The 14,210-nt window shown below is 46.0% G+C and overlaps 1 protein-coding gene across 2 annotated transcripts in view; it reads right to left on the reverse strand.

Annotated features, from left to right (window-relative positions):
* The window catches only part of ADAM17 (ADAM metallopeptidase domain 17), a 130,203-nt gene that overhangs the window by 9,280 nt on the left and 106,713 nt on the right, over window positions 1-14,210 (reverse strand). For both annotated transcript variants that reach the window (XM_077488764.1, XM_077488763.1), the window contains exons 17-19: window positions 13,390-13,468; window positions 10,151-10,239; window positions 8,068-8,124 (exon numbers count right to left, since the gene is read on the reverse strand). In XM_077488764.1, the coding sequence (XP_077344890.1) occupies window positions 8,068-8,124; window positions 10,151-10,239; window positions 13,390-13,468 (225 nt within the window). The remainder of the gene's footprint in view (window positions 1-8,067; window positions 8,125-10,150; window positions 10,240-13,389; window positions 13,469-14,210) is intronic.

The raw sequence follows: 14,210 nt of genomic DNA on the forward strand, positions 1-14,210 counted from the left end.
CACCCTTTCTCCTCACACATGGAGATGTAGGCCTTCCAGGTACGATGATATATCTTCCAAGAAGAAGATTGCCGTGCCCTCAACATAGTTGAAATCACAGAGTCCGACAGGCCTCAGTTACTTAGCACCTGGCTCTCAACAGCCTTGTCATTAAAACCAGCGATGGTAAAGCAGGATGGAGAATCTGACCTTGAGACAGAAGGTCTTCTCGCATCGGTAGTCGCCAGGGAGCGTCCACAACCAGGCATACTAGGTCGGTGTACCAGGGGTTCCCGAGGCCAATCTGGGGAGATCAGTTTTACTGGAATCCCCTCGGTCTCAACCCCGTGGAGCAGACGTGGTAGTAGCTTCAGCGGAGGAAAGGTGTAGATCAGTCGGTACTGACCCCACGGAGACACCAGCGCGTCTGAGGCATCTGCGGAAGGATCTCTTGTCCTGGATATGAATCTTGGCACCTTACAATTGAGATGGGAAGCCAGGAGATCCACGTTTGGTGTGCCCCATCGCAGGCACAGTAGCCTGAATACCTCCGGATGCAGCACCCATTCTCCTGGGTCCAGCATCTGGCGACTTAGGTAGTCTCCCTGCCAGTTTTCCACTCCCGGGTTACAATGGCCGACAGGGCCGGTACATGTCGCTCTGCCCACTGAAGGATGTGAGCGACCTTTCGTGCTGCAGCTGAGCTTCTTGTTCCTCCTTAATGGTTGACATATACCACCGCCGTGTCGTTGTCTGACTGGATCCTGATCGGATGCCCTCGTAGTCTCAACGATCACGTGGAGAGGCATAGCCTGATTGCTCGAAGCTCGAGCACATTGATCGGCAACTTGGATTCCTCCCCTGACCAGAGGCCCTGGGTTGACTGTACTCCCAGTACTCCATCCCAGCCGGAAAGGCTGGTATCCATTGTGATCATTGTCCAATGTAGAGGTAGGAACCACTTCCCAGACTGAAGTGCCAGGGACCTCAGCCACTAGAGCAGGGAGTCCCTGACTAACTGGCTCACCCGAATATGCCGATCCAGGGATAACTGAGATTTGTCCCACTTTGTCAAGATCTCCTTCTGCAAGACTGGTGTGAAACTGGGCGTACGGTAATGCCTTGAAAAGGCCACCATGAGCCCCAGGCCTTGCATGCAAAAGCGTAGCGACGGCCATCTGCGGTTCATCAATAGTTTTACCGAGGTTCTGAGAGTCTGCAGCTTGTCTGAAGGGAGAAACACTCTCGCTTCCATGGAGTCCAGCAGTAGGCTTAGGTACTTCAAGCGCTGAGTCGGTATGAGCGCCGACTTCTTTAGGTTCAAGAGCCACCCAAATGCCTGCAGTGTTTGCATGGTGATCGCAACATCCTCCTATAATTATGAGGCGGAAGATGCTCTCAGGAGAAGATCGTCTAGATAACCTACGATCGCGATCCTGCATTGTTGCAACAACGCCAAAATTGGAGCCAATACCTTGGTAAAGACTCTGGGTGCGGATGCCAATCCAAAGGGGAGAGCCACAAACTGGTAGTGGGCTTCCCCAACTGCAAAATCGCAGAAACCTCTGATGCCAGAGACATATGGGTATGTGCAGATACGCATCCTGGATGTCCAAGGTCGCCAGGGAGTCCCCTCAATGGAGTGCAGTGACTACTGAGCGAACTGATTCCATTCTGAACCTCTGTACGTTTACAAAGTAATTGAGGGCTTCCAGGTCCAAGATTGTAGTCCCCAAAAAGGAAGGGGTACATCCAAACAGATTGGAGTAGAATCCCTGGAACCTTTTCCGACTCCAGAACAGGCACTATCACCCTGCGACTTAGCAGGTCCCTTACCGCCCCCATTAGGGCCTCCCGGTGAGCTGGGAATAAGGGTATGCTGGAGGGGAAGAATCTGTTTGATGGCCAAGAGAGGAAGTCTATCTTGTAGGCAGAGAAAAGCAGACCCATTGGTCGGATAGCTAAGAGGCCCATCGGGCTGCAAACTCCTGAAGGAGACCCTCCACCCGAGAGAGACGGGGGGGGGGGGGGGGGGCAAACCTTCATGGGGTAGCACTTTTGCTCGCAGGCTTGCGGTTCCAGGGGCACTTTTGTCCCTCAGAGGTCATCCTGTCAGACTGGGAGAATTTAGCCGAAGTCCCGGACGGACGAAAAACCCTTTTTTTGAACGGAAAATGAGGGCCTATGCCTGCGGCGTGGCTCCTTAGTCTTCCTGGCCTGTGGGAGCAAGGTACTCTTCCCACCTGTGACATTCTTAATGATGTCATCCAACGAGGCTCTAAAGTGCCACTCACCAAGGAAGGTTAGATCCGTCAGGGCTTTTTTTTAGATGCTTGATCTGCAGACCAGCATTTTAGCCAAATCAGGTGCCTCAGCACCACTGCCGACACTGAAGCCCTGGATAGCAGAGGAAATGTTTCCAGGGCTGTGTCAGAAACGTACTTAATGCCATGCACTAACTAGTCTGCTAGCGCCACACAAACGGGAGTAGCCTGCTGCTTCTCCAATTCACAGTGCAAAAGTTTTGCCCATTCAGTAAGTCGCTTTTTACCACCTTTGCGCCCGCACACCGCCTCCACCCTGGCAACGAACGTTTCAAGGACCGCCGACAAAGCTTCCAAAGGCACAGCACTGTTTGCAGATGAGCCGGTTGCAATTGCAGGGAGGTCTGGGGAAGAAACACCAGTTTCTGAAGCCCTGCTGACCCACCCTGTCTGCCACCCTTGGGGACTTAGGACAGGTGCACGGTCCCACCCTCCTAGCTGCTGCAGACTGAGGGGCCCCCACCGCAGGACTCACCACCCTGAGCGATTTCTGCACCGTTCAGCTACAAGTGCCTGTGTCAGCTCCCAGGTGTCCTGAGTGACAAACCGCGCTGTTCTGAGCAGCAGGGACCAGAGCTGAGCATAAAAAATGCACTGGACTACAATAAGATGGTCGCTGGCCGCACCTGTATAAAGGACATAATCACAGAGAAAATGGCCACCGAATTACAGGAAAATGGCCCCTGACCATGCTGACAAACAACTGTACACAGTGAAAGGACAGTGAAAATGGCGGCAGAACAGCGATATGGCGATCAGCACATGCAGACCTCCAGACACCCAGCGGGGAGACCACAGATACTGAGGGACACAGCCACCCATCGCAGAGCCTCATCCAAGGTGAGAGCCCACCAGGGGACCCCTGGCTACAAGGTACACACACCGCTCAGCAGCTCATCATGTAGCATATCCCACAGGGGGGAAGACAGGGACAGGGAGAGAAGAGAGGGAGGGAAGGGATCCCCGAATCGACTTCCCAGGGAATGCCCAGCTGCTCCATCCTGCCAAGGTAGGGAGAGCTGTACTTACCATCCGGACGAGCTGGGGACATCCCATCACAGACCCACTCTCTGATCAGTACGGGTTGGCTGCTGGCCACGGCACCCTGTGACAAAGACATCAGTAGTCCGGTCATATATGTGCCCCGGAGCGCTGCACTCCCTGGCCGCCCCCGCAGCCTGAGGGGCATGTCGTGGCCGACCCAGCGCATAGCTAGGGTCTGCACACGCTCGATGGCCAGGCTGGGGAGACTACAAAGATAAGGTTATCCACCCTGTCACCCAGCCGGCTGTTGATAGTAGATCACAGGATCTAAAAATCTTGCGCAAAAGGAAAACTTCCGCAAAAAATTCCCAGGACCGATGGTCCCACAGGGTTCCTAGGTCCATCTCCTTCACTAGGCAGAAAAAAATCCGAGCTGCAGGAAGCAGGCTGAGGGGTTGTTACTCGGGGGACCGCCCCCTGGGCGGAACTGTAAAGTTCTGTTTTTTCACATGTATAACATGTTCTGCCTAGTCCTCTCCTGAAGATGGCGTAACAACCCTAGGGTCAAGAATAATGGAGCTGTGTCAGTCAGTGAACGAAAGAAAAACTAAGTTTAACTCCCAAGGGTTCAAGGGAGGTTTGATGGGCAGATTAAGCCATGTTACCCCTTGTAGAAAAAAAACAGACTAAAGAATGAGTAGCAAGTAGTCTTTGAAATAAGACCGATAAAGCTGAGACTTAGCCTTTAATAGTACTCAAGGCCAATTTAATTTCTACCCCCAATTGTAGAAAGGCAAGAATTCTGTCTATGATATATCTCAGAGGGTACAAATCCTTGGATTCACACCAGGAAACATAAGCCCTCCAGACCCAATAATATTTAGTTCTGGAAGCTGGCTTCCTTGCATTAATCAGGGTAGAGATAACTGACCCAGAAAGCCCACGTTTCTTCAGAATGTGGGTTTCAATAGCCAAGCCTTTAAATTTAGAAACTGTAAAGGAGGATGGAATATCGGTCCCTGAGAGAGCAGATCTGGCCGTAGTGGGAGGGACCATGGGCCCTCCACTGCCATCTTTATGATTTCTGCATACCATGACCTTCTGCATCTGTTCCACATGCGAGTGGATCCCTTCTTCTGGCCACAAAGTTGACTAACTTCATGTTGAACCTGGATGCCAGAAGATCTACATCCAGAGTCCCCAATATTTGGCAAACAGTCCAAAATATGTCAGTGTGAAGAAACCATCCCCCTGGGAATAACTGCTGGCGACTTAAGTAGTCCGCCTGCAAATTCCCTACTCCCGGGATGAAGACTGCCGAAAGGCACAGAACATTCCTTTCTGCCCAAGTTAGAATATGGTACACCTCTCTCTGTGCTGAGAGACTTTTGGTGCCCTCTTGGTGATTGAAATAGGCAACAGCTGTGGCATTGTCGGATTGAATCCTGACAGGACAATCCCGTAACCTGAAAGTCCAGACCTTTAGAGCCACACGTACTGCCCGAATCTCTAGGATATTGATGGGCAAGGTTCTTTTGGTTCTTGATCACTGTCCCTGGACTAGAAAAAAAAAATCTGTCCTGAAAGGCTGGCATTCTCACGTTACCACATTCCAGATGACTGAAGGATCTTCCTTTCAGTAGATTCTGGGCTAGTAACCACCAAGTGAGGCTTTGGGACACTCTTGGGGACAGCTGTATTGGCAAGTCTAAAGCTGTTCCAAGCAGACAGTATATTGTTTTGCAACAGTCATGAATGAAACTGGGCATAGGGAACTGCTTTGAATGAAGCCACCATGGTTCCTAGTAACCTCATGCAAAGGCGAATAGAGGGGTCACCATTTGACCTGACCATCCGCACCAGCTCCTTTATGGAGTTGATCTTTGCCTGAGGCAAGAACACCATTTCCTGTCTATGATCAGACCAAAGTACTCCAGTCTCTTTAGCAGTATTAAGGAAGATTTCTATTGGTTGAGAATCCAACCCAAACTTTTCAGATAGTTGGTTGTGGTGCGTATGCTTTGCTCCAAACGAGCCACCAACTGATCTATTTGCAATAGATCATTTAGGTACGCTATGACTGTTATGCAACGTGCCCTTAACCTGGCTAAAGGGGGGGGGGGGGGGGGGCAGCACTTTGGTAAACACCCGGGGTGCTGTGGCTAGCCTGAAAATGATGCTGTTCTAACTGGAACCACAGAAACTTTTGGTGAGCGGGAAATATAGGGACATACAGATATGCATCCCTGATGTCGATTGATGCCAAAAGTTCTCCTCTTAGAAGGGTAGAAACTACTGACCTGATCGTCTCCATGCAAAAGGAGTGGATCTTTAGGAACTGATTTAGATCTCTTAGATTTTGTCTCCATTTGGTATTGGTCAAAGACCCATCCAGCAGTAGGCACAAACATAGTAAAAAAACAGCCACAGTAAAACCTTAGTGGTATTAGCGGGACCTCCGCACCCCCCCTGCCGCGCACAGGGGGGGGTTTGATATAAGGGGTGTACAGCGCTGCTGTCCCCCTGACCCTCTGATCCCATCATGGTCATGGGGAGAAGAAAACTTTTGTAGCTCTCTCTTACCTTGCAGAGTCTCCCTCTACCCCTCTACACACTGCTGCAACCACACACGGACTGAGCTTACAGTGAAGACAACAGAGTAAGGTATGTGCATAGACTCCACTTAGTGGAGAAGTGGAGAATTTAGGCATGACAAAATTTTTTCCCAAATGGAAGAAATACATAGATATTTTTAATACCCAAATTTCTTCCCTTACCTTATCCTCGCCGTAGGATTTGCTAAATTAACAAACAATCCAACCTTCACCCATCACAGCAGGCTGCGTAGCAAACCTTCAGGGACGGGGTCCCTAAAACAGGGTTCCAACTGCCCTGGACTTGTAAATCAGGCAGTTTAGGTAACGTAACAAGACCTAAGCCCTGGGTTCCTGGGGTCCAGCCCTACAAAGAGAGGCGTTACAGGCAAAACTTCGTGCTTTGGATACAAGGCCCCAGGTACCATACTTTTAGGCCTCAGTGGCACTTTGGATGAATCTGGTGTATGGAGGCTATTTAAATCTAGCATGGATCCCTCCTGGAGCTCCTCAGAGCACATCTTCACTCGTGACCAACACCTTTAGACACTGGCAAAAAAACAGATGTTCTCCTGGAAGGAGGAGGGGTTACATAGGGAATAAACGTCCTTGATTGGGTTTACCAGTGTCAACACCTGAAGGTAGCCTATAACCCATTAATTAAGGCTCTGTGCCCCATGATGTAGGATAAAGAAAAGTCTCATTGCCTGTGATTAGCGCTGCACAGTGTAAGCTTCTTGGCGGGATCGGGTATGTGGAGCTGCGAACACGCCTGAGCCCATCCTTAGATGAGAATAGATACAAATCTCAGAACACAATTCCGCATGGGATTGAAAGATTATATTTCTGAAAGAATGACTATACTTATATTACATAATGTTAAAGAGTGTATTTAATAGAGTTTAGAGCTTAAAACGTAACTAAAGTCTACAAAACGTCCCTTGTCTGCAGGGGATGGGTCATGTGGATTAAGGGACACCGCTGGAGTCAGGAGTAAGGCTAGCCATATATATTCAATTCTACTTTTATAAACCAAACTATTTAGTGCAAGGGCCTGACTAACTGGATACAATTCAAAGTACGTTAATTGTGACCTCATAACATATGGATGTTGGAAAATAGTACAAGCAAATTGAACATGTATGGTCAGCCTAAGGTAAGCAATACTCCTTAGCTCTGCAGTCAGACTAAATGAGCACATAACCCTTGCTTGGTAGGGGGAAGGGGTGCGGGCCTATTGCAAGAGTACATTTTGTCTTATTTTTGGAGTTCAGATTTAAAGTGGGATCAAATCCAAAAGCAAACATTTATTATATTGCAGCTTTACAATTCTTAGATGTGATGGCTGCAATAGTTTTATTTTTTAGACTTACTTTCATTTTCACAGGGTGATCTGGCCAGTAAATCTGTTTTTCAAAAGAAACAGATCTCTTGCAGATGTAGCAGTTGGAGGGTTGAAAACAAATCAATATAACACTGACAGGCGTGCTTTCAACGATCAGCTTTTATTTATGTAAAAGCTTTATCCCAAAAGGAAACAAAACTGCTGTAACAGTTTATAAGTGTGAGCTGAAGTTTGGCTTCAATTTCTAAATCTGATAGTTCATCTAACATTCCTCTCCTCCGAGACTAACAATACTGCTGTCCAAAGATGCCCCTCTGCGCTTGTTCATCTAGAGTGGAGGCACACTAATACAGGTGGCATGTTATTGGCCGAATCACCAGATAAAAACAGAAAGCCTAAGAAAAGAAAACGAATACAGCCACCACATCTAAAGATTGGTAGACTGCAATATATTACATTTCTGGTTTTGTGTTTAATACCATTCAATAGCATTTAAGGTTAATATGAAGATTTATGACGAACAGGGGACTGGGGTGAGGAGGGGTGATTTTACAATACACTTCCTATCCTCAAAAGAAAAAAAGATCAACATGTCATTATAAAAACAAACCAATTTTTGTACAAAGCATGGATGCCATTCTTCATAATGTAGCCTGGTTTGGGGAGAGTGGATATTTAGAAGTCTAGCATGAAGGTCTGATGTAAAGTTTATGGGCGATTCTCTGCAATTTTAGATGTAGTATGGGATTACCCTATGCCTAGTAAAAAGCACATACGCATGTGCAGTCATCCTTTTTGAGATACCCAATCTTTTACCACATTGGCAGACATTAATACTTACACTTGGCAAAAATAAGGATTTGGCATTTTCCTCATACTGCTTGTCCATTTTCTTATCCTGGTAAAACATGGGAAAAAATAATGACTTCCATTCATCGTATACTAGGTAGCAAATATACTGTTATAACAGCAAACATAAAGGCTGCCTATACAGAAACTGTGTGGAGTAGAGTTCATCGTTCTGTGTGCCTGGAAATAGGATGGGAAGAAATGTTCCTTGACTGTTATTATTGATCGCCTAAGTCTCATCAGGGATATCAGATAAACACGCTAGTTCAGTCAAGAAGGTCACACGTTGGGGTGGGATCCCACATTTGTCTAGTTTATGAGTGCTCAACCTTTGGCCCTCCAACTGATGGGGAACTATAAATCCCATGAGGCATTGTAAGGCTGACAGTTACAATCATGGCTCCCAAAAGGCCTGATGGGACTTGTAGTTTAGCAACAGCTGGAGGGCCACAGGTTGAGCACCCATTGTGCAGTGATCATAAAACTACGGCTTGGCAGCTGTTGCAGAACTACACACCCCACGAGGCATTGTAAAATTCTGATATTCCCAGACATGACTAGGCATAATGGGAATTGTAGTTCCTGAACAGCTGGAGGGCCGTAGTTTGAAGACCATTGGTCTAGTTTATCTAAACCCAAAAACAAAAATGTAATATACTGCAGATTACCATTCCTTAGGTGGGGTGGCTGCATTCCCTTTATAACCGGTATTTTTGTACTTGCAGAAAACGTTCTTGGCCAGAAAAGGAAAACGAATGCAGCCACTACATCTAAGGACTGGTGAGCTGCAATATATTACATTTTTGTAATCCCTTCCCTTCCGCCGCAGCTTACCTTTAAAAACTTCTGAACACCCAGGGGGCGGGAAAAATTGGCAATCACATGACTACTGTGATTGGCTTATACTGTGGACATATGATTGGGAGCCGATCCCACGATTGCTGATTAGTCTGGATCGTTGTCTTTAACAGCTTGGTCTCTGTGCTGGAAGCATACAGTGAGCACACTCCTAGCACAGAAACATTGGCCACCCAGCAGATATGTGTTGCATGTGAGCTTTAAAGCCCACCCTTTTGTCACCGCACATGTGTTACACATGGACAGCAAGAGGTTAAATCTATTGGATCTTCCAAATGCCTTTTCCAGTCAGTAGCTGGCTTCAGCGTGTTATTAGGTACAGGGCCGAAATTAACTGGGGGGGGCGCATGTGCCCCGTGCGCTGTATTGAGAGGGGCGCCAGGATGGGGGGGTAGGTAGTGATCTGTATGATCCCTGCTGTGCCTTTGAGCTTTTATGGGGTGCCCGGGGGCACTAGGACCCGGCGATAGTAGCAGATGAATGAATGAATGAATGAAATACTTGTATAGGGCACAATGCGAACTGAATCGCCTCTAGGATATAGGAAGGCATGCTCCTGTTGGCCGGTGACGTATCGTGAAAGGAGGAGTAATGCTGGCTCAGCCCCAGATGCTACTGTGCTGAGAAATATGCACCCATGATTACCCATGACAAATCGTGATTGGTGGACCTGGGTCTTTGCCCCGGGTGAAAGAATGTCTAGTTTTGCCACTGATTAGTAATAACATTTAAGTATGGGGATTCACCTCAGAATTTAGTGGCCTTTAGCAAAGGCAACCCAGCACTTGGCCATTTATATAGCCAATGCACACCGCAAATAATGTAATGAAACAAAATCATTAACCACCTATAAGCCAAATGACACCACTCCTGTCACCCGTTAGTAGCAAACATACTGAAAGAATAAATTCAACTATAGGAAATATAAATCTAAATTAAGGAGGCACTGTATAAGAATAGCTGTTCCTTTGTGCCTGCATTTTGTTTTTGGATAGAACATTCTACATTAGATTGTTGGCCTAGTAAAACTCCAAAGTACAAAATCTGACAATTATTACTGCTGGGAATGGAGTTTTAAAGTTCAGTGTACAAAACTCTGACCTCTACATCAGAACAAAGAATGTGTTCAATTACTGTGGATTACTCTCCTATTTGCCCTCCTTTCATATTGATTAGTAGGGACATGTCACAATGTTCAGCATGAAACGTGTACTCACCACACAGTGGACCAGGATACTGAGAGGGATCCAGAAGAGCAAAGAGAACACGATGACAGACCCCACAATGTTATCAGCCAGGAACTTGCCTAAAAGCACACAAACCTCTAATCAGTCAGGAAATAGTATAACAAATCTAGCTAAAATGAGCCAAAGTATAATTCCACTCAAAAAAGTATACTTTAGTTATTGGTGGATGTAGTTTTTTTTTTTTTTTTTTACTTCAGGGGCTTCTGCAGCAAGACCTCCCACAAAGTTTTAAGCATACTATAGCTTTTGCATACCCCATAATGAAAAAATAATCCAGCAGCAGTCACACTGACTGCTATAGGTAGGTCTACTTGGAAACCAGGGTCACCAAACACAGAAATGTACAGTGCATTCCACATTTCGTTATGTTACAGTCTTATTCCAAAATGGATTAAATTAATTATTTTCCTCAAAATTTTACAAACAATACCCCATAAATACAAAGTGAAAGATGTTTGTTTGAAATCTCTGCTAATTTATTAAAAATAAAAAAAATCCCATGTACATAAGTATTCACAGCCTTTGCTCAATACTCCTTTGGCACCAATTACAGCCTCAAGTATGTTTGAGTATGCGGCTACAAGCTTGGCACATCTATTTTTGGGCAGTTTCTCACATTCTTCTTTGCAGGACCTCTCAAGCTTCATCAGGAGATCAGGTTCAGGTCTAGGCTCTGGGTGGGCCATTTAAGCACATTGTTGTCCCATAACCACTCCTTTATTATCTTGGCTGTGTGCATAGTGTCAGCCTCTTGTAAGATGAAACTTCGCCCCGTCTGAGGACCAGAACGCTCTGGGGCAGGTTTTTATCAAGGATGTCTCTGTACGTTGCTGCATCTTTCCCTCAATCCTGACTAGTCTCCCAGTTCCTGCCACTGAAAAACTTCCCCCACAGCATGATGCTGCTACCACCATGTTTGACTGTAGGGTTTGTTATTGGCCAGGTAATGAGCGATGCCTGGTTTCCTCCAGACATGACGCTTGCCATTCGGGTCACTAATCATACAGGCCAATTTCGATTGCTATATGTCACCAATAAAAAAAATATTTTGGAAAAAAAAAAACTATTGTAGCTGTGAGACTTTTGGTTCCTTAATGATGGTTTATATATGTAATTGTCATGGCTTTGTCTGACTGTATCTGGATCGGATGACTTTTCAGCAGGATGGTCCACCACTGCAGAGACAGCCAATTCACCTGATGCTCTAGAATGTGGATTGGGAGACAATATTCTGAAGACAACCAAGTCCCCTGCACGGTCCTCAGTGTCAAATGAATGTCCCTAGATGACAGAATGTTATGTTGTAGAGGTATAGAGTGAAACTGGCAAATAGTAGCCTCCTTTTTGAAGCAGTTCAGACCCAAGGCTCCCATGCAGAAGTGGAGTGTCAAATGACTCCTGGACTGGAGAGTTCAAATTTTAGATCAGAGAGGCTAAAGTTTCTCTTGTGGAAGAAAAAAAATCTGGCTTGAGTTGTATCCAGGGCTAGACCCAGATACTCCAAACCATGAATTGGTTCCAGAGAAGATTTCTGAAGGTTTAGGATCCAACTGAACCACCCAACAATGGAGATGCCATGAAAGTGCAAAAGGGCCAATACTAGGGCCCTCACCTTAGTGAACAAAAAAGGTACTAATGAGAGGCTGAAGGACAGGACCATGAACTGGTGATGTAGCAGTCTAACAGCAAAATAAAGCATTGATGCGCTAGAAAGATTGGCAGATGCAGGTACACTTCCTTGATTTTCACAGAAGCCAACAAGGCTCCCTGGTGAAAAAAGGCGTTGTTGCATCTTTGAGTTTGGCACTCCTGTTATATTTTTATGCTCCAGTGGCATACCAGGTGCCCTTTAAAGGAGAACCTTGCTTTACGTGAGCAGCCATACCACAGTCAGTAAACTTTCTGAATAACTTTGTTCTCTTCATTTTTCTGAGCAAATAAATGTTAAAATCTCAGTGCCTCAGGATATTTTTTTTTTATAAAAAGCTTTGAGATCCAAGATGGGACACAAGCCTCCTTTCGCTTTGGGAATGATAATATTGTAGTAAAATACTTGAAACCATTCTGCCACAGGAACCAGAACAATGACATCTTGGCCTAAAAGTGTGTGTTGACACAGAAATTTTAGGAGGGGAGGGGCACTGTAAGGTAGGGGTATGGATATTTATAGCTAGTTAGATTGGTCCAGCTTGGACCACTGTAACTATGTATTAACTGTATCTGTCCTATGCCCCTGGAAGCTGGAAATCACTGAAATAGACACCGCTACTCCAGTGATCTTACTTTCTTACTTACTTACTTTCTTACTTTCAGGTCCTGTTGCATTCTGAAGACGCTGGCGGCTCAGCACATGTGCTATTCATTTAGAGAATGTTTTGTATTCTCTGAACGAATGCAAAGTGTTCTATGATTGGACAAGGTGGGGAGGGGGGGAGGCAGTAGGAGCATTATCTTGAGCTGGCCTACAGTCATTTGTTTGCCAGTGTTATATCTTTCAGTAGCCATCAATTTAACCCTGCAAGTTAAAGACTCCCTTCCTTAATGGACAAGAAAGAAATACTATTTAAAGCGGGAGTTCTGCCATTTTTTTATTTTTTTTTTTAAAGCCAGCAGCTACATATACTGCAGCTGCTGACTTTTAAAATAAGGACACTTACCCGTCCAGCGCGCCCGCGATGTCGGCGCCCGAAGCCGATCTCTCCATCGTCTCTCGGGTGCTGCCGCCGCCATCTTGGGTATGGGAATCAGGAAGTGGAGCCTTGCGGCTTCATTTCCCGGTTCCCTACTGCGCATGCGCGAGTCGTGCTGCGCAATAAGGATGGTCCCCGCTGTCTCTGGGATCCGTGTGTTTCCCAGCAGACAGCGGGGGACCTGCGGAAAGGGGCGTAAATATCCGTAGATTCTGCGGATATCTATGCCGGAAGTGGGTGCAGATACCTGTACTGTACAGGTACCTGCACCCCCCTCCCCCCTGAAAGGTGCCAATTGTGGTGCCGGAGGGGGGGGGAGGGTTCCAATGAGCGGAAGCTCCACTTTAGGGTGGAGCTCTGCTTTAAATTTAGTTACATGTTAAATATCTATTTTAAACATAAAAATTGTTTGGTAAAATCTGCATCACCCTGGATTAGTATATACACACACGTCCCGTTTCCCAGGTTTGCTTTTACATAACAAAAAAATAAATAAAAAAAAAGTATAAAAAGACTTGCCCAACATGTTGATACTAAGCTTGTCAATAAAATCCCAGATCCTCTCAATCACATCCTGGACCTGTTTCTCACACTTTCCCTGTATGAGAGAAGCACAGAAGAGAGACATTTGTACAGGATTAGTTACTTATAGCTATGGATGAAGGTGTACAATCTGCGTACACGTAACACAACAAGCCACATAGCATACTGATGCATTACTAAGAATATATTATTTAACACATCTTAAATCACACGGCATCTCATGACTCACAGCAACAGAGAACCCGCTATTAGTATTGTCTCTATTTAAAGACGGTAGGTCCAATCTTATAGCCTAGTGACATGAACTTCCACTAACAAGGGCCAGAACTCGTGGAAGAGGTGTGCCAGCTTTGACTACCTGGTTCATACAATCCGTCCATCTTCAAATCAGGTTTTTCCATCAACTGAATTTAGACACATGCCATTTGCAATACAGATGGTTTATTTTTCAGAATGTTTTGAGCATGAGCTTGTTTGTACTCTGTGCCTTTAGGTAGTCATAGGCGGCCTTAATGTGAGCAGGTTCAAATAACAATCAGATATAGTTTGGGATATAAATGACATGAAATAAGAACAAAGCGACAATGCTTTAGAGCCCTGGTGCCCATCATGTAGCCTGTGGGCATCATGTAGAAAACCTGAGTGCCAGTGGGGTGCCGAGCACTGAAACTATATGTTCCAGCGCCAGCACTGAAAGAGAGACGGATACCAGTGCTGGGGGTTATTACTGCGAACACCAATACCAATGCTTGGGGTTATTATTGCTTACCCTGATACTAATTGCTAAGGGTTATTAT

Source organism: Lithobates pipiens, unplaced genomic scaffold (genome assembly GCF_037356315.1).
Source record: "Lithobates pipiens isolate NorthernLeopardFrog02 unplaced genomic scaffold, aLitPip1_a1.2 Scaffold_18, whole genome shotgun sequence".
Classification (NCBI taxonomy): domain Eukaryota; kingdom Metazoa; phylum Chordata; class Amphibia; order Anura; family Ranidae; genus Lithobates; species Lithobates pipiens.